The sequence below is a fragment of the Melanotaenia boesemani genome, chromosome 6, assembly GCF_017639745.1.
Source record: "Melanotaenia boesemani isolate fMelBoe1 chromosome 6, fMelBoe1.pri, whole genome shotgun sequence".
NCBI lineage: Eukaryota > Metazoa > Chordata > Actinopteri > Atheriniformes > Melanotaeniidae > Melanotaenia > Melanotaenia boesemani.
The window spans coordinates 5,728,770-5,750,496 of record NC_055687.1 but is presented as its reverse complement, the minus strand read 5'-3'; the positions used below and the strand labels follow the sequence as shown (position 1 = coordinate 5,750,496).

The 21,727-nt window shown below is 39.0% G+C and overlaps 1 protein-coding gene across 1 annotated transcript; it reads right to left on the bottom strand.

Annotated features, from left to right (window-relative positions):
* Nucleotides 1–8,097: 8,097 nt before the first annotated feature.
* On the bottom strand, nt 8,098–15,252 carry LOC121641305 (gastrula zinc finger protein XlCGF8.2DB-like). Its single transcript, XM_041987377.1, has 2 exons — nt 15,181–15,252; nt 8,098–9,513 (listed from the first exon to the last, which is right to left on the bottom strand). The coding sequence occupies exon 2, from the start codon at nt 9,429–9,431 to the stop codon at nt 8,262–8,264; it is 1,170 nt and encodes a 389-aa protein (XP_041843311.1). The 5' UTR covers nt 9,432–9,513; nt 15,181–15,252; the 3' UTR covers nt 8,098–8,261.
* Nucleotides 15,253–21,727: the final 6,475 nt, after the last annotated feature.

Here is a 21,727-nt window from a genome sequence, read left to right as displayed (position 1 = left end):
TACAATAAATCAAAAGATACAAAAATAAAAAATGAAAACAATAAAAACAAGTGAAGATAAAATACATGAACAAAATAAATGAAATGATGCAATACATAAAATAAAAAGACACAGAGGACCACACAACTCACACTGTGTTAAAAGCCAGACAATAAAAGTAGGTCTTTAGATGAGACTTTAAGCTCTCCACTGTGGGTGCACATCGGACATGGCAGGAAAGAGCCGGAGAACGACTACAGAGAAGGCCCTGGCCCCCCTAGTTTTAACTCTTGTCTTAGGCACCATAAGCTGGGACTGGCCCTGGAACCTCAGAACAGAGCTGGAGTGTAAATTTGGAGGGAGTTAGAAATGTATTTGGGGGCCAGTCCATTTAAAGCTTTAAATAGAAACAATAAATCTTAAAATCAATTCTAAAATGTACAGACAGCCAGTGCAAATAAGTTAAAATAGGGGTGATGTGTTTACATTAACTGGCACCGGTTAAAAGTCGTGTCACAGAGTTCTGGACTATCTGCAAACAGGAAAGAGTGTTTGCAGTTTATATCCATAAAGTTTACTGTTTGCACATCATAGGGCCCTTTACTAATGTTAACATCATCTGAGTAAAAAGGTAAAAAAAAAAAAAAAGTAGGTAGACTCTTTATTTATTTGAAAAATACACAAATATAACAAATTACTGAATTTTAACAAACATGATGTAGTTTTTTTTTAAAAAAAAAGAAGACATACTATCTGAGCTCGGTTGCTTATTCGCCACCGTCTTGTGCACAATGAATTGTTGGAGAAAAGATGCTGTGAAGGATGCATCACCAGCAGCTTTCATTTGAGGCCAAACAAAGTGCAGATTTGGAGCTTGGTGCATCACGATGATGTATGTAGCTGACAAATCTGCACTTTGAAGTGTGCAGACCCCGAATTGGGACACAGCTACAAAGCACCAGCATCAGATTTAGAACAATTTATAAATTGTATGGAGAAGATGCACACAACACCTGGCCAAAAGGATATCTAACATAACATAACAACACGTCTACATAGACCTTATGAAGTCAAAGCTACATAACTGACCAACAAATTCATGAATACAATGTTTAGTTTAACCCTGTTCCCAAAATCATAAAAGCCCACAACAACACATTGTGCAACCTTGATAGACAACATGCTTGCAAACATAATCAAAAACAATATGGTAAGTGGCAAACTGATTAATAAAGTCAGTGGCCACTTAAATTTGTCTTAATTATAAGGTTAAGAACAGAAAAAAGGAAGTAAAACAACTATCTATAAGCGATTACGTACTGAAGATGCTATCACTGCACTAAAAGATGACTTGATGCTGAGTAGGATGTTGTCTAAAGGGAAAAAGAAGTGGAAAAGACATATAACAAATTTATTAATGTTTAAATCACTATATGTAATAAATGGTCCACAAATAGTCATTGATAAAAGTTATAGATATAAAAATTCCCATGGCTAACCAAATGACTATGAAGTGCTTGTAAAATGAAAAATAATCTTTAGAAAAACTTTATTACATTAAGAACTGAAGAATCTTAAAAGAAATATTAAACAGAAAAATAAGTTAACTGGAATTAACTGAAGTGAAGTGCAAAACAATATTACATAAAACACACTTTCACGATACACATTTACATAAAAGAAACATATATATATATATATATATATATATATATATATATATATATATATATATATATATATATATATATATATATATATATACATATATATACACACACATATATATATATATATATATATACACACACACATATATATATATATATACACACACACACCGTCCGAGCCCAGTGTGGAACCGCCTAGAGACTGAAGACTGTGCACAGCCAGGTCTGGGACCTGTAAAGACCTCTACCTCGACGTTGGGTAAGAGGCCAGTCATCTGGGGTTCTGAATCTGGAGGAAGAATACACGGAGCAGATGAAGCTTGAGTCTGGCAAGCTAGTGGTCTTACCATGGTCTTACCGTGGTCTTACCATGACTCTCAGTTTTCCACAGCAGCCAGTCAGGTTATCTGAAATTGCGTGATCTCCCTCACCATCATTCTGCAGGTTGTACTGAAATGCTTTTAGCATACAGGATTCCTTTGCTTGGACAAACTGCTTCAAATGCGTCTCCATGCGTAGGGGCAAAAACAAACAAACAAAAAAAAGAAAACTTGTAGTCATCACGAACCAGAGTAATGCACAATCATCTACTTTTGAGAAAAAAAATATCTTTTTAACACAGATAATGATCACCAGTTGTCATTAACTGACCAAATGAGGCATTACTTTAGGTCACATGGGTTACTTTGAACCATGTGTTCCTCAAAGACCCACACTATTCTGCATCAGATTGGCTAAAGCTCAGACTCCCTTAAAGCTCAACTTATATTAAAGGATATGATTAATTTTCAGTATTTAAGTCTAGTCTATCTCTTTTAGAGATTCTATCACTTCATAATCACTGCCAAAAAAAACACCCTGGGCATTCACACAGGGAAGCTAGAAAGTCTTCACTCCCTGTACCCAAACTATACCACAAAGAAAAAGAGATTTCTGAGGGAGAGTTTTTAGGCCCGTCTGCATGTTGCTGCACTGGATCACAGCAATGTTAACAGGGAGACTGCAAAAACAAAGAAGGGTGAGGAGCAGCACAAACAACATATTACAAGGCTGCTTAAGCCTGGTACACACATGGGCTTTGTCCTGATTTTGCCTCTTCCCGACCTCGGACGGCAAACACCCGATCATCGTGAGATTTCCCTGTCCAAGTATCATTTGGCCTGTGGTGTGTTACGAGCCAATTTGTCCTGATAATCCACTCCGAAACGGGTCGTAGCCGACAATTGGGAACATTCAACATGTTTAATATTTTAGTGCCGATTTCTGAAGAACGCCGACTCATGCATTGTGACTGCGTGGGTGGAGACCCGGCACGGAATATAGCCAATCAGAGAGCAAGCTGCCTGGGAAGCAAGGAAGTAAACAATGTCCGAGTTCACACCGTCTCCAGTCTGTTATTTTTTTCAGTTCTGGCTTTTCTGTTAACAACAGTCCCAAGACCACCATCATCCCCTCGTCCTATATATCCCCTTCTATGCTGTGTTGTGTTTTCCGATTGTTACTATGTTTCTTATTCTTCATTTTTTGCCGTAGTTGCTATGGTTCTTCTTTTACGTTTTTTGCCGTAGTTGCTATGGTTCTTCTTTTATGTTTTTTGCCGTAGTTGCTATGTTTCTTCTTTTACGTTTTTTGCCATAGTTGCTATGGTTCTTCTTTTACGTTTTTTGCCGTAGTTGCTATGGTTCTTCTTTTATGTTTTTTGCCGTAGTTGCTATGTTTCTTCTTTTACGTTTTTTGCCGTAGTTGCTATGGTTCTTCTTTTATGTTTTTTGCCGTAGTTGCTATGGTTCTTCTTTTATGTTTTTTGCCGTAGTTGCTATGTTTCTTCTTTTATGTTTTTTGCCGTAGTTGCTATGTTTCTTCTTTTACGTTTTTTGCCGTAGTTGCTATGTTTCTTCTTTTATGTTTTTTGCCGTAGTTGCTATGTTTCTTCTTTTACGTTTTTTGCCGTAGTTGCTATGTTTCTTCTTTTACGTTTTTTGCCGTAGTTGCTATGGTTCTTCTTCTACGTTTCAACGTTTGTCTGGCTCGGAGGACTAGATTGTAGATGAGTTGCTGGACAGCATCGTCATGTGTGTGTTGTTCCGTGATTACATTTTCGGTGCACACCACACACAGTACGGTCAAAACTGATTTTTTTATCTTCGCGTGTGAGGTCTCGACCAGATTAAAAATCTCACAAGATTTAAAAAAAATGTTATGTGTGTACCAGGCTTTAGGTAGACAAGGATTATACCTTCAGGAAGGACATTGTGAGAGGGGTGCTCAACAGGTGCAAGACAACACCCATCAGGGAAACATTACAGGACATGAAAACTGAGACTGTAATCACCCTGGCCCAGGACAAAGGTGTGCAAAAACCAGAAAAATGTTGTCTATTGCCAAGCATCTGAGCAGATTTGGATCCTTAACAGCCCCGTAACACCTCCCACTTTGGAAGCATGGAAAGAACATCACGTTACCATACATCATCAGATTTGCTTTACATGTAACATTAAAATATATTCTAATGTTATTTATTTAAAAAAATGTAAAGTCATGTACAATATTCTTTGTACTTCAGAACTGTGTGCCACTTTGTGTTGGTCTTTCACATAAAATTCCAATAAAATATATTTATGTTTATGGTCGTAACGTGACAATGTGGAAAAGTTCAAGGGTTGTGAAAACTTCTTCCAGGCACTGTATGTCGGAATGTCACATATTAAATAGTTGAGTTTTCTCAATCCCACCTAGAGTAAATCCTTGTCTAAGACAGTATTAATCTCTTGTGTAGATTTCATATAATTTAGACAATTAAAATACTGGTGCAGTGAAATATTACATTAAATAATATTTAACAGAAAACACTGGCACACAATATTTACAAATCATCATAAACATACTCAAATTCGTGATATTCCAGGACGGGAAAACAGCCCTGATGGAGTGGAAGGCACAAGTTGGAATAGGGATATCTATTCCTCCTATACCAACATTACTCTAATTAAACTTTCAAAATAAGTAGGAACTACTTTTTACATCTGTCATAGGCACGCATGACACAGCTATGTCAATGTCTCCATTGTCCATGTGCTGTATTAATTTTCTTATCACAACCTCAATCAGCTGTTAATCAAGGCCTCAAAAAAGGCCACAAGCCAGTCCAACAAGGGATATATGGAGTTATTTTTGTGTTTTTATTAAATGCAAAAAAAAATAGTGATCTGAGAGTGGAAAAATTATCTGAAAGGAAAAAAATATATTTGATATAAATATTTTTCACACTGATAGCAAAAATAATAATATTTGAGACTAAAAAAAGTTTTGAGATAAAGTATCTTGTTACAGAACATTTAAAAAATAAATGTTACTATTGGTCATTCTCAACCGAACTGACAGCTGGGTGGCGATCATTTCTGCATACTGATTACGCCTTTTGTGTGTGCTGTGTCATAATCTTACCCAAATATTGGAGTCTCCGCCGCCAAAAACAACAAATCAATGCATATTCACCATGTCTGCATCTCCCAGTGAATCAATGGTGGATCACAGCGCAGGGATAGCAGGAGTTAGTCGTGAATATTATTTGAGAAAGGCGTAATCAGTATGCAGAAATGATCGCCACCCAGCTGTCAGTTCGGTTGAGAATGACCAATAGTAACATGGACCCGCCCATGACACAATTTTCACTTCGATAGCAAAATCTTGAAACGATAGCAAAAACTTTGGTTTTGAGAGAGAGAAGAAAAAAGCTTTGAGAGAGAAAAAAAATTGGGAGAGTAAAAGTTTTCACTCTGATAGCAAAAAAAATATATATTTGAGAGTAAAGAAAGGCTTTTGAGAGTTTTTTTTCTAGGAAATTATTTTTTAAAATGTCAAATTATTTTTTAAATGTGCTGTAACAAGATACTTTATCTCAAAACTTTTTTAGTCTCAAATATTATTATTTTTTGCTATCAGTGTGAAAAATATTTATATCAAATATATTTTTTTCCTTTCAGATAATTTTTCCACTCTCAGATCACTATTTTTTTTGCATTTAATAAAAACACAAAAATAACTCCATAGGGATACAGATCTTGAAAAATTATTGTGAAATTCCCAGTGTTTTGTCTTAGTGTCACTTCCTTTGTGTAGTTGAGTTGTTTCCTGTTTTATTTAGACGTTTCTGTTGCTACTTTGAAGGCCTAGTTGTTTACCGTCTTTTTCATTTTGTTCATGAGTGCTATATTTTGTGATTAAAGCTGAACAAAATGAGACAAAATGATTCTTGTGTCTTCCTGCCGTGTAAGCAGCAAAGTTTTGGTTGGTTCTAACAAGTCTCACTCCAAGGATTATTGTAAAGGTGGCAGGCCTGATGTCAGCATCTTGAATATATAACACACAGACACAGTTTTAATTGCTTTTTGCTTTTCAGAAGGTTCATTTATAGGGTAAAACCCCCCTGGACTTTGTTCTTGATGTCATTGTTAGCTAACGCTAATGTTTAGCTAGTAGTTAGCTTGTAGTTTCAGCAGGGAGAAAATAAAATTAAATTTGTTGTCAGATAAGTGCAAATGGAAACACTGCATCTTTTCCATCGTATTCCTGTCTTGCTATAGCATTTAAGTATTTTATTTTACTTTAAACCACTGGCTGTTACTAACGTCAGCTAGCTTGACTAAAAGTTACCTGCTGTTTACCGGAAGCGCCAGTATCTCTGCTCGGACATCCTTCAGGGACAGTATGGCAAACTTCCAAAACGTCCACCTCCCGGCATGGTAATCCAAATGTGTGAACATGCATGATTCACCACGCATGACATGTTCCAGGTCAGCCTCCTGACAACAGATAGACTTCACTATCGTGGGCATTGCCAGACAGCAGCCACACCTACAGTGCTGCCAACCCACTCCATCTCCAAGACAAGTACGAGCTACACATCTTCCTCTTCTTTCCGCACCACTGCTCGAGTCACACAAAGTATTGGTTACAGATTCCTCTCGTAGCCAAACAGCCAACCAACCCCTTTACGTAGACAGTGACGTCACACCGAAATGGCTGATCGCTGCCTTGCTAGCTAGGTAAAATTACTAAATTAAAGTTGTCATATCTGTGGTTTTAACTGTTTTTAAAAACCCATTTTTGGCTGGATGTTTTTTCATGTATATCTGAGCAGCTTCAGTGACAAAGAATTCCATGTTTAATTTCCACTTTAAAGATGGCATGTTTTAACATCTGAGAAAACTGTCTGGTTTTTAATTTGGTTCATATGAGTCATAGAGAAGATGTTATTTAACATTAAAGGGCATCATATTTTTTTAAAAATTAGCTGGGAGATTAATCGGAAATTTCTTTTGCCAAATATCGGAACCGGCCTAAAAAAATCCAAATCGGTCAGGCTCTACTATCTACATTTCGATCTTACCCTTTATAAGGATGAGTCAGGACTCGGTGAGAGTGAGTCAGATTTTTCCTCAGAAAATTCTGAGATCTTTTATTGAAAAATATGAAGCAAGCTGCAAGAAAAAAAAGCAATCCTGACCTATACTGGTAACTTCTTAACAAGTGTAACCTAAAGCTGTAGAAAAGACTGTGCCTCTTTCAGCAAGTGAGAGTTGGAAAAAGATTAAAAAGATCTCACTCCTTCAACTCGTTCATTCTCTTTTATAAACTCATCTCTTCCTCTGCTCAACCATTTTCTCTCCGTTATATGGGCTCAGCCTGGTTGAGTGGATCCACATCCTCTCCTTTAAATGTCACGCTGAAGAACCACCCCAGTGATCTGTAACCTGGGGCTCCAGGGCCGCAAGTGGCTCTCTGGACCTTCAACAATGGCTCTTAATACATGGCTACAATGCTAAACTAATGTTTTTAAATACAGACAGAATAACAAATGCAGGTTTGTTTGTTTTTTTTTATTAATTTTTCCAAAATACAAAATAATGACACTAAAAGTTCCAGTATTTTATCTATTTTTCTTCTCATTAAGTTTAAAACTGAGAATTTTTTACATAATTTTCCATTAATATTTAGACCCATAGAAAAAGTCTGTCTATCCTCTCTTTGCTAATTTTTTTTTCTGTTAATTTTAAAACCGATAAATAGAAGTAAAAATGTGGTTCTTCAACAGTAGATATTTATCTACAATTATAAGTTGCTTTTGTTCAAACGCTCTAAATATCAGCTCAAAAGAAAAAAAAAATGGCAGGCCGTATCAGTCATTGGCTGAGGCTGATGGAAAAAAAAGGTATTGGCCTTAAAAATCCATATCGATCGATCCTTAATATAGTGTGAGGCCAACACTTACATGTAGAATCAGACAGAAACAGATCGCAAGAGAACTTTTTTGAAGTCTGTCTTAAATTAATCTGGGCTACATAAGGCTGTGCTAAGTTCGTTAATTTTATTTTTATTTATTTAACCTTTTTTTAACCAGGTAAAAATGTTTGAGAACCAGTTCTCATTTGCAAACATGACCTGACAAGTTGAGAATAAATTGGGAGACGGTTCTAGTTTGAGTTGAATTTTTTTCTTTCTTGAACAACCTCCATGGACTACCCCCTGAAGTTCTTCTAACCCGCACATATCTGCACTGCAAACAACACATTGTTTACAAATTTGCAGCAAAATCCTGCAACTATGCCTCTTCTATTTTGTGTGGACACGCAGGTGTCGTTTTAAAGAGTCAGGCCACCTAAATAATTCACCACAAACCTCACAGCGGAATGGTCTTTCTCCTGTGTGGATTGTCATATGCTGGTCTAAGCTTGTCTTTCGACTAAATCTTTGTCCACATTCATTACAGCAGAATGGTTTGTCTCCTGTGTGGACCCTCATGTGTCTGTTTAAGTTTGGCTTTTGACTGAATCTTTTTCCACATTCATCACAGCTGAATGGTTTGTCTTGTGTGTGGATTCTCTTGTGTATGTTTACGTGTCCCTTTAGACTAAATCTTTGTCCACATTCATCACAGCTGAATGGTTTTTCTCCAGTGTGGATTCTCGTGTGTAGGTTTAAATTTGCCTTGTGACTAAATCTTTGTCCACATTCATCACAACTGAATGGTTTTTCTCCTGTGTGGATTCTCATGTGTCTATTTAAGCATGTCTTTTGACTAAATCTATGTCCACATTCATCACAGCTGAATGGTTTTTCTCCCGTGTGGATTTTCATGTGTCTATTAAGATTTAATCTTTGACTAAAAATTTTACCACAAACATCACATTGCATTGTTTCCTTCTCTGTGTCGACTCTTTTCTGGTTATTTTTATTTTGTGTCACTCTAAAACATTTCTTACTATTCAAGCAGCTCAAAGACTTTTTTGTTAAATGTCTCTGGAGAGATCGTTGAGAGTGAAACTCTTCACCACATTCAGAGCAGCTGAGGGAGGTTTTGACAGTGTTATGTTCCACATCACTATTTACACCTGAACCATGTACCCTGTTGTCATTCCAGCTTTTATCTTCATCTTTCATTTCAGGTCCAAAATGTGGCAAATGTTTTATCTCAGAAGAGCTTGAAGGCTTTATGTCACTGTGTTGTTGTAAATGACTGTTCGGGTCTGGGTCACTGGTTATTTCTGGTCCTCCACAGTCCTCTCCATCAGTTTCTGTTTTAATCTGTTTATCTGGGTTGTTGGTTGGAGCCTCTACCTCTGTGTTACCTTCAGTTTGGGTTTGATGAAGGTGGGCTGAATATGACCAAGGCTGAAGTTCTTTTTCATCATCTTCAATCTTCACAGGAGCCATCATCGTTGGTAGACTGGTGACACTCTCCACCAGCCCATCATCAAGTGCTCTCCATCCTGATTGGGCCATAGTTCCTCTGGGTCCTGCTTGTCCAGACTCCAGAAAACACCCTCTGTAATCACCAAGAGTTGCTGCACATCTGCAGGGAACACTGAAATAAAAAAAAAGAAAGCTGGATTTCAATACAACATAGTAAAAAGTTTCCCACCTCATCCCCTCAGAGCCTCTTCACAGTCACACCTTCAAAATGCATGCACAATACCTCAGTCAATTTGGACAATCCATGACAAGCACAGAAGTCCAATAACAAATCACCACTCGTATTCAGATCAGGGAGGCCATTCCTCCCAATCAAGGCCCTCCAGGTCTCACTGTTACTGCCCACATGAGCATTGAAGTCCCCCAGCAGAATCAGGGAGTTCCCTGAAGGAATGTTCTCCAACATCCCTTCCAAGGACTCCAAAAAGGGTGGGTACTCTGAAATGCTGCTTGATGCATAAGCACAAACAACAGTCAGGTCCCGTCCCCCCACCCGAAGGCGGAGGGAGGCTACCCTTTCGTCCACCGGGGTAAATCCTTAACGTACAGGCGCCAAGTCAGGGGGCAATGAGCATGCCCACACCTGCTCGGCACCTCTCACCGGGAGCAACTCCAGAATGGAAAAGGGTCCACCCCTTCTCGAGGACAGTGGTTCCAGACCTCAAGCCGTGTGTCGAGGTGAGTCCAACTATATCTAGCTGGAACCACTTAGCCTCATGCACCAGCTCAGGCTCTTTCCTCACCAGAGAGGTGACATTCCACGTCCCTAGAGCTAGCTTCTGCAGCCGAGGATCAGACCGCCAGGGTCCCTGCCTTTGGCCACCACCCAGCTCACACTGCACCCGACCCTTATGGCCACTCCTGCAGGTGGTGAGCCCATGGGAGGGGGGGCCCATGTCAACCTGAGCCCGACTGGGCCCCATGGGCAAATACCCAACCACCAAAAGCTTGCCTCCGTGCCCACATCCGGGCAAGGTTAAACCTGGGTCCATGGTTTGTCGTCGTCTTAGGGGTACTTTGAGCCACGCTTAATCAGGTCCCTTCCCTAAACACCTGTTTGCCGTGGGTGACCCTACCAGGGCCATAAAGCCCCAGACAACACAGCTCTTAATATCGTCAGGACACGCAAACCCCTCCACTATGGTATAGTGGCAACTCAGGGAGGAGGTGGTGGCTCCATTCAATCAAAGACAATCAAAATCAGTTACAGTGCCTTGCAAAACTTTTTATACCCTTTAAACTTTTCCACATTGTTACGTAGGGATACACGATAACAATTTTTTTAAACTGATACCAATAACTTTCAGCTACTAAAGGCAAATACCATCAACTAACAACTGATAACACACTTAAGATCATGACATCAATATTAACAAAACCTAAAACACTTTTCACTGTTTATATGAAGAGATATTGATTTTTTTTTTCTAGTGACAAACTTTTAGCATGCCTCTCAAACATTTTCTAAAGATATCAAACATAACTATTTGATATAATATGTGAATACATTTGGTGATACAATCATACTTGGATGGAAGGCACACATTAGCAAAGTAGCAGTGGCTCGGCATCGGAAACCATGGCTCTAAGGCATGAATCAGACAAGAAAAGTCTCTGTCCTCAATTATTGGCAAGTTTTTCTTCAATATTTTACATTGGGTGATCACTTTAGTTGTAAAAATCAGTTCAATATTTCATAAAATCTAGACCTAAAAAAGATCTAATTTGTGGCCCCTGGGTCAGTGCTCCTGCTTGGGCCCCATCAGAACTTTTCTACACCTGCCCCTGCATAGTTGAACTCCTTTCCACAATTACTTTCTGTTGTTAGCTACTTATTTAGTGAAGGTCATGCTAACAACAACACTTTAGGGTAAATATGTCATGATGTGAACCATGAACTACTAGTTTCCATAAACCATAAACAAACACAACAAAAGAGAAAAGCCAATCAGCTGATCACCGACATCTGTCAAAATTCACGGAGTACCATGAGAGTTAATACACTCACACATTCCCCACAGAGATAAATTAATTAACACCATTAATATGTTATTTTTGACAGCCCTAGTATTTAGTATGGCTGCGTACTGCTAGCCGTTAGTATGGGGCCATTCTATCTACCGAGTGAGTTTAGTAACGTGATCACCTCTGTGTTTACATCCCTCCAAGGGCGAAAGCAGCCGCCGATACACAGCTTTACAGCACGGCTGCAGATGCAACACCATGAGGCCTCATAATAATTTATGGAGACTTCAACCATGTCAATGTGGACTCCACCCTGGCATCTTTTCACCAGGTTCTCAAGAGCCCCACCAGGAAGAACAGCACACTTGACTTACTGTATACCAACCAAGGAAGCATACAGAGTCACCGCCCTTCCCCCTCTGGGCCAGTCAGACCACAACCTGGTGCACATACAACCCCAGTACACGAACGCCCTTAGCTCACGAACGCTGCTCCTGCACATAGTCAACCTATCTCCTTAAGTTACCTAATCAAGCTCTTAACAAAGTTTTGCTGCTTGATAAAAAAAAAGCAGATCAATTGAAGCAGGTGTGTTATAATGAATAGATAACAAGCAGATCTCCAGGTGCTGTACCACTCATTTAAAACAAGCTAGAATGACCCCAAATAATACTGAAAAATCTAAAGTGCCTTCCAGATGCATCCGTCTATCATTATTTCTAAAAAGGAATCTAGGGACCATACGCTACGGGACTTTCAGTTGGGTTTCTGTGTCCCAAATTCAGGACTCGTGTGAACCAAACACTAGAGAGGCGTCTCAATTATCATAAAAAAAACAAACAAAAAAAAGCATTGTGTTTCCTAGGTAAGTTTATTAGAAATATCTGCAGTTTTGTAATCTGTAATTTTAGTATGGTAATCACTGTTGGGGAAAAAAAACAACATAATTGGGTCATTTAATATAAAATCCACAGAGGCCTCTCGCCTGACCATCTTGAATATGCTCCAAACTTTCATGTCTGGTGCATTTACTAATGAGCACATGCTCTAGGGCTGCAACTAATGACTATTCTGATGGTCGATTAGTCACAGACTATTAACGCGACTAGTTGACCAATCTGATTATGTATCTCATAATTATTAAATGGGTCTTATTTCACTTTCAGCTTTGAAATCTTGCATAAGGTTGTCATGTAAGTCCGACGTGCCTCCTCTTTAAATGTTCGAGCATTGCTGACATACTTCCGTGGTACACAAGGGCCGCTTTACAAATCTCACATGTATTTAATTTATTTTGTAAGTTTAACGTGAAGTTATTTCAGACTTTTGACGTCCTCTGCCACCGTTCTATTCCCTGGTCGGCCGCCATATTTTTCCTCTGGTGGACTTTATTGCGCATGTGCAACTCTCAGCAGAGATAAGAAAAGAAGACCATGTCTCACTCAGTTTTTTTGTTTGTTTTTTTCTTTGCCGACAATAGTAGACAGGTAAATTAGTTGTCGACTATTTTTATTGTTGACTATTGTCAACAACACAGACTAATCGTTGCAGTCCTAACATGCTCTTTCCAATGTTCTGATTTAATTGTTTTTATCTCTGCTCTGTTGGCAGTATTTTGTTAGCATACGGGAATCAAGGAGACAACATACACATCCATCACGTTGTATGTATTTTTATTTTATTAACACTTCCGTCCCACAGAATACGTCACTAGCTGGGGTCTGCCACTAGATCTGAACATGCTCTGGATGTTACACCAGCCACACTTCTTGAAGATGTTAAATGTTCAAAAAGTGCAGGAGATTATCCTTCAAAGTTGATTCCGGCTAATAATAAATGCTTTAATAATAAATAATAAATAACTGATATGAATGAAATCCCATTCTTTATAACAAAGTGCACATGTCAATGTATCTTTCACTATTCTGGAATCATTTGATCTGTTTTTTATATTATCATCAACATCCTCATGGCCCATGGGCAAAGTCAGTATCAGGCATAAATTACTATGGCTAGAGGGGGGTCTTTTAAAAGATGGTGTTAGGGTTTGATGCAGTTTGTTATGAATGTTGGAAATGTTATGACCACATGGAAATAAAGGTTTAGTGATTCTGAACTGTGTGTTTCTGCTGCTGATCTGTGTAAACTTAGATAATGTGTAATTTACAGTCATTTCTTTGTAGATTTAAATTGCTGGTCAGTTCGGCCCCAAACATAAAAGATGTTTATTTTAACAACATATCTGACCTGCTCACATTGTGTAAGAAGTGATTTGATGGATAAACTTTATTTAACATCACATAAAATTTGCAGTTTTCAGACTTATGGAATTAACTTTGTACTGGCCCATACTTAGAACTACGATTTTTAAAACAAAACGTAATAATTACTAACTCCTTAGTTTCAGCTACTGTAGTGTCATATAGCCCTTAAAAGAGTCGTTTGACTTTTAAACTATAATTCTGACAACTAAATATAGCTTGTTTCTAATCCGTGCTTTAGTTCAAAATGCCGTGAAGTTGCGTAACTTACGCGATGGATCTGTCTATTGTGCATGTACGAGCAGACGTTACTAATGCACATGCACTTGCAGATCTGTCTGCAGCAAGGTGCTCTTGTTTTGATTTAGAAGACTTTTCCCCTCCCAAATCTCCTCAGCTACACATAAACAGGTGGTCCTGAACTGAATAAGTCTGAGCCGTTAGCGCTGTTAGCTGCCTGTCAGCAGCTCCAGCAGCTCTGGACAGCTGTGGAGACTCGCGGCAGGTTGTGGCAGCTGCAGGAAGTTGCTGCTGCTACGATTTGAGCTGCTGTCTGTCATCAGATGAGGATCAGCAGGTAAAGAATAAAGTCCGCTGTTACTTTTACACACAAGCACAAATCCGTCCCACTGCAGGAATATTTCAGCAGAATAGAAGTCTGAAACTAGCAAATCTACAACGTACAACTTCTCATCCCTTCATATGCGTTGGTGGGTGTGGCTTTCTATGTCTGCAAGGTGAGGACCCATCTGTTTGCCTCTTGAGGGAGGGGCTGTGGGGTTTTTAAAATGTTCTCGTGACGTAGAGTCGGCTCTACATCATGAAAAACATAACCTGGTTTTACCCTCTAGAGGGCATTTTGAGCCATTTTTATCCAGAAAATCCGGATTTTTTTTTTTTTTTAAATAAATTTACAAAACTCAAATTGTATCAACAGTATAGGTGGTTTTCATCACCATTAATACTGTGTTGGTTACGGATCAAAAAACACAATTTCAGGTGCACTAGTCCTTCAAAAGAAATATGTTTTTATTTTATTCACAGTGTTACATGCACACACTTTTGCCTTTGTGTAGTTTGCTATATTAATAAGACTTGCAATATGAATAGAATTGGCTGGAATATCGGGATTGTTCTACTGTTTAGTTGCTTTCAACTGTAAAAGACTGCTGCTTCACTCAAGAGTAACCGGTAAGATTGAAAGTAAAAACTGTTGAGTTTAAAAGTGAATGCGGATCACTACAGCGACAGAGCAACAAACAGAAAAGAAAATGTGTTTTTAATCTTGTTCTGTCAAAGAATGTTATAACAAAACCCTGCAGCTGTGAGAAAACACTATTATTATGTGACGTAAACATCCTAAACTTAACTAGATTTTTTAAGAAGATAATTTAATATCCAATCAAGGTTATTATAGTTAACGAAAACAAGCAAAAAAAACAAAAACTAGTATAAAAAAAACATTCTTGTTAACTGAAATAAACATAAAAACAAGAGTTTAAAAAACGATAACTGAAACACAAGCCCTCAGGTTTGATATGAAATCTGTTTACTTCGCTCTGCCAGATTTACGCCAGGTGTCTGCGTCGTACGGCACCTGAAGGTCCGTGATGTCCTGTCCGCGTGTCCACCCGCGCCGGCTAGCGTGATGTTTGGAGAAAGTTAGAAGAAAGCAGTCAAGCAGGGATGGCCAACGTCGGTCCTCGAGAGCCACAATCCTGCAGGTTTTCCATGCATCCCTGCACCGACACACCTGACTCAAACTAATGAGTCATTGTGCAGATCCTTATAGGCTGTTGGGTCCATTTAATTTGAGTCAGGTGTGTTGTTGCAGGGATGCATGGAAAACCTGCAGGATTGTGGCTCTTGAGGACCGACGTTGGCCACCCCTGCAGTAGAATCTTATTTGGGATTTCTTTCATTATGACCATGTCAAAGATAAAAGTAAGAAGCAGGTGATACAACATCTGGAAGAGAAAAAAACCCACGAATCTGAAAGTCCATTCGAAAAGCTAAACAAGGTTTGTTGGGTTTTTCAGGTTGTTCTTGAGTTGATTGTTGCTCCTTTAAACTCCTGGCTACCAAGAACTGAATTGTCTCGTTAATGGATTCATGTTATGTTGATGTGTGTCTTTAGTATGATGGTTATGTTGATTTTTACCAAGCACACTATGCATTGCACACATTTTTTTACTTAAGGCTGCTGTCTTATGGGTTGTTGTGTTTGATTTGTCGATGGCTGTTCATGTTTCCGTCCCGACAGTTTTTAAAAACTGTATCTTGTTGAGTTTTTATTATACAGTGCTTATTCTGATGATTTTGCATTTTCCACCTGACAAATACCCTAATTTACAAAAAAACCCAAAACTACAACTAACACTAAAACTAATAAAAACTCAACAAAAACTAAGCATTTTCAAAGAACGAAAACTAAATAAAACTACAAAATCTACTCTAAAAACTAATTAAATGAACAGAATTTGAAAACAAAAAGTCAAAACAAAATAAAAACTAAAACTAATGAAAAGTCCAAAAATATTATAGCCTTGAATCTTGTGTCGTACATCATATAATACTACATTATACACTTAAATATAAGGCACTTTGATAAAACCACAGCAGAAACAAAGTACATTAGGGAAGAATAAAATCTAAAGCACGAGACAACAAAAAATAAATAGAATTAAAGCCGCAAGCGGCATCCATCGGGTCCGAGCGGCCTGGACCCCGCCACCCGTCTCATACACCTTTTCCTAGCATGGTAGGTAACCTGGTCACATCATATTTAACATGGTAAAACACCCAGCTGAAAATCTGAAATGTTGATATACTTAGTTAGCATTTTTTGCTTGCATGCTAATTCTGCTAGCTAACATGCTATGTTGCCATGACAACAGGTGTTGTAATGCGTTAGGGACCCAACAAGTATGGATCCTGTCAAGTTTGGTGCAGATCCCATCTATTTCTGTGGAAATATGAGCAAACCGTGTTTCATGGCGAGAAGGCTTTTTCCGTCGGTTGCCACGGTTACACGCTTTCTCCTATTAGAAAGATTTGAATAGCGTTTGGTCCCCAACTTGTCATGAACGTTCCCACCAAGTTTGGAGTCGGTCGCCCGAATCCCCTCAGACTAGTTCGTTCAAATGGCAGTGAAATCCCAAATGGCGGGTACACCGTTGCCATGGCAACAGGTGTTCGATTGACTTCTTTGCTGCACTTGGGGTGGGACACGTATGAATGCTGTGAAGTTTGGTGAAGATCCCGTGTATTTCTATGGAGATATGAGCCAACCGTGTTTCATGGCGAGGAGGCTTTTTCGGTCTGTTGCCACGGTTACAGGCTTTTTCCTATTAGAAAGATTTGAATAGCGTTTGTTCCCCAACTTGTCAGGAAGGTTCCCACCAAGTTTGGAGTCAGTCGCACGAATCTCCTCAGACTAGTTCGTTCAAATGGCAGTGAAATCCAAGATGGCGGGCACGCCGTTGTCATGGCAACAGCTGTTCGATTGACTTCTTTGCTGCACTTGGGGTGTCACCAGTATGAATACTGTCAAGTTTGGTGCAGATCCCATGTATTTACATGGAGATATGAGCAAACCGTGTTTCATGGCGAGAAGGTCATTTTCCGTCGGTTGCCACGGTAACATGCTTTCTGCTATTAGAAAGATTTGAACAATTTTTGGTCCCCAACTTGTCAGGAAGCTTCCCACCAAGTTTGGAGTCAGTCGCACGAATCCCCTCAGACTAGTTCGTTCAAATACGATGTGTGTAAAGTGCAAAAAATGGCGAAAAAATGGCCGCACACGCCAAGATGGCGGGCGCCCCGTTGCCATGGCGACAGGTGTTACATTGAGTTTTTTGGTCAACACGGGGCGGTACACGTGTGTGCCGAGTTTCGTCTTCCTACGTTGAAGTAGACTTCCGGGGCCCCATTCATGTGGTGATTTTTGGTGACTCTAGGTGGCGCTGTTGAGCCAATTTTGGATTGAATAGTATGCGGACCTTATGATATCCGAGTTACGCGGGACTTGAGGTGTGTGCCAAGTTTCACAACTTTTCATGGGTGTTTAGGGGGTCAAATTTGGCGTCGAAATGCTTAGAAGGAGAAGACTAAACATTTCAGGAACAATAGGGCCTTGCCATACTTTGTATGGCTCGGACCCTAATAAAAGACTAAAACAAAAAGAACAGTCAATCCTACAAAGAATGAAAATCAGAAGAAATCAACCACTCATACTATGAGTTAAAGCCCAAAGAGTAAATATAGTTTTACATGAGTTTAAAAGAGGACAATGAAATGTCCTGACTGACGTCCAAAGACAGATTGTTCCACTTTTTAGGAGCTTCTGCTTATATTTTGGTGCAATAAGCTGCAGCTGAGCTGATCAGGAAGGGTAAAATAATTCATTACTGTCATTTTGGCAAAACAAACTAATTTAGAATTTTAAAATTTTGGTTATAGTGAGTAGTTGCCTATTATATTTATTTTCTGCTTACATGCATTTTGCAGCCTGTGGATGTTAATATTTCTGTTGGAGTTAATTTTATTTGACATAATGTGAAACTAATGAGGTATAAGTCGCTGGAAGAGAACTACATTTGCCGTTGTTCACCCGCAATTGATGTTTCCTTCCTTCTATTTGTCCATCAATTAAAATATATTAACTAACTTCTACAGGTTCAGTTTGTTGATCATTTAATCACAAATCGATTAAACAGCCCAGCTGAGCGGCTAGAATAAGATGCTGAAGCAACTTTAAACAGAACTTTTGCAATGACACGTTTATTATTATTTAGCCACAATTACTATCACGTTTCCAAAGCGAATCATAAACCAACACAAAAGATCAATTTAAATTCGTTAACATTATTTCATTTACCGCCTCTATTTCCAGTTAACAGTGCAGATTAATCTGTGCAAACCTACACATTTTTTGTTGTAAACACCAGCCCACAGTGTCCAATCGCTGAGGGGTCGGGGATTGCCGGTGGGAAGTGGCTTCGGTCGGTTTAGATCAGCGAGAGATCAGAAACCATTTGCAGTTTTTGGATCTCGGCGCTGCCGCAAAACCACATCAAACCCACAGAGCCACCACTCCGTCGCACCTACAACTCAACTTCACTAAGCTCCAAACATCACAACCACACAATCCACAACCAAACACTTCACACCAGGGTGTGTAAATTCTCACCTTCCTTCCCGACGAGGATCTCTATTATCAATCCCTCAATAACAAGTGTCCGATCCTCCTTCCGCTCCGTCGTTTCTCCCCCGCGAGCTGGTCTCCGCAGCGGACTGAAACCAACAGCAGTCAGTATCCAGATACGTCGGAGTCTCCAGCTGTAGTTTAAAGTTTTCATTAAATACTGATGCAGAAAATACCTGATCCTCGAGATCTTGTATCTCCACTTTAACTCTTTAATGTTTCTTCTACTATTAAAGAAATGTTGGTTCAGTTTAACAAAGTTTACCCACAAGCTGGAGCAGAAATAGCAGCTCTGTTTATTTGCTGTGTGACCCGGATGTTAAACCTCTCGTAGAGGATGTTACTGCCCTCTAGCGGACGGAGGTGTAAAAGCTTCTCATTATCCTATCCATAGACATATTTATATGTGTATGATCCTATAATTACATCCCTCTTTTTAATAAATAAATAAAAGATAGAAGTGACACAACAAAGTCGGCTAACTAATTTCTCAAATTGTTATTTCTCTAAATAATACAAACGAACTGGGAAAAAATGAAAACCTTTATGTGCAGGAGCCTTTCTGTTATTAAAAAAACATTTTTTATAACAACCTAAACATATGTTTACTTTTAAGTGAAATCTTTCTGTTTAGAACTACAATGTGGACTTCAGGTTGTCTGTTTTTGTCTTTTCATTTTTAAAAATTCTGTAGGCAGATGGCTGGCTTTGGTGTTAACGTTTCAGTCTGTCAGATGGTCTAATGTTATGTGGATCTTCTGAGTTCAGGTGGAGAGGGAAACTGCTCAGCTGTTACACTCTTATCCACACCTTTGTCAGCTGCCACTGACGGTCTTCAAAAGAGACAAAACAATTAACTATAAGCAGTTACCCTCTCCACCTGAGCGCAGAAGATCCACAAGTAAAATCAGACCACCTGAAAAACAGAACAAAGCAGATGTCATATGGCCCACAGTCACTAATGAAGGATATTTACTTGCCAATCCTTAAGTTGTTTTGTTTATTTGTGTCGGATATGACAATAACCAGAATAGAGAAATGATAAACACAGGAGGAAAAAAGTCCACTCGACATTTCTCCCCTGTACTGTACTAGCTAGATCGTTTAGTTGTAGTCAATCACTGCATGATCCTAAATTGTTTTCATCTGTATTAAAGAATATTATCAACCACCTAGACTGTGATTACCAACCAAATGTAAATCACAGATGTCTCAGAAAGAAAGTTATAAGCGACATGGTATGTCACCTGCCTGCATGCAGTCAAACAGTGTGTCCAAGTGTGTATTGCTCTTTATTAACATGTAGCTACCAGTGATTACTCCAATTTTAAAGTGGTCTGTAGAAAACTAAATTGTAAGGAAAATCATATAGATTATCAATATGTTTTTTATATTATGTTGTGATTTTATGAGTGATTCGTCGTTATACTTTGAACCAAGCATTTATTGTGTTTTTAGAATCTACTCCGTACCAGTCTTTGTATTTTAATCATTAAGATTTAGAAAAAGTACTCAGCAGCATTCTTTGTCCATGTGTGTGCTGGTTTATGCTTGAACCAAGGTCGAGCTGTGGATAAGAAGGAAAGACGTGATTGGGCAAGAAAGAAGACCACATGAGACATGTGTAATTCTGGGAAGGACTTTATGACCCTCCCTTTATAATACCTTGTAGTGTGTGAAAAAACTTCAGTGTGCAGACCCTGCAACAACAATTAACAACAATAACAATTGCGTAATGAAGATGCTATCACTGCACTAAAAGATGACTTGATTCTACAAGACTGGGGTGTCATCTATAGGGAAAAAGAAGTGGAAAAGCATTTGACACCATAAATCATTCTGTACTTATTAATAAACTGCAAATGAATGGAGTTAGGGGGGTGGCACTGAACTGGATTATAAGTTATTTCTCTGAGAGACAACAGTTTGTGATGATGGGAGATTATATGTCCGGGTGTATGGAGATTGCCTGTGGTGCAGGGGTCAGTGCTGGGCCCCAAATTGTTTTACACATACATGAATTATATATTTCAATCCATCCACCTATCCGTTTTCTAGGTCGAATAAACAATAAGGTCCTCACGGAGCTTGGCTAAGGATGAGCCAGGTGGCTGTTCATCAGCTGCATCTCTGATAGTCATCAGGCAAGCCTTTGTCACTGGGATCTAATAAGAGCAGTCACAACATGCTTAACTTTTTAGTTTAATAAATGACAAGAACTTTCCTATCTTAAAACATACACGGCAAATACATTTTAAAAATGTTGAAATGTATTCAGTCAGAAATCACTTTTATTTATACTTAACATGCAGATCCAGGGGTGTCTCCAGCTTTTGAGGACACCCTGGGCAGAGCTTGAGATATATGTATATATATATATGTATATATGTCTCATTTTTTTTCCTTATTTAGTCTCTGTTTAGTCTCTTATTATTAAATTTTTTTCTTAGTTATGCAACCTGCTATACAATATGATAAAGATAATTACTATGCATCAGGACGGTGGTGGAAAAACCATTTTATCGCCACCAGCTTACAGCAGGGAATCTCCATGGCGGCGCCTACTTGTTGTTGTACCTGAGCGGCGGAGAAGATAGTCACGAGCTGGAATCCTGGTCCAGCTGTGGAAACGGGGGAATCGGCCTCCTCTACAGAGTATTCTTCTGGCAAATGTTCAGTCATTGGACAACAAGCTGGATGAACTTTGGAGCAGGATGGCGTTTCAACGGGAGATTAACATCTGTAACGTTTTTACTTTAACAGGAACTTGGCTCAACCCCTCGATCCCGGACTACGCCATTGTTTCCGAGGGACTCTCCGTTTATCGGCTGGACCAGACTATACATTCAGGAAAGAGCAAGGGAGGTGGTTTCTGTTTCATGGTGAACTGCAAG

Excerpts from the sequence above, each read along its gene's own strand:
- LOC121641305 (XM_041987377.1), bottom strand. The coding sequence starts at position 9,431 with ATGGCCCAATCAGGATGGAGAGCACTTGATGATGGGCTGGTGGAGAGT.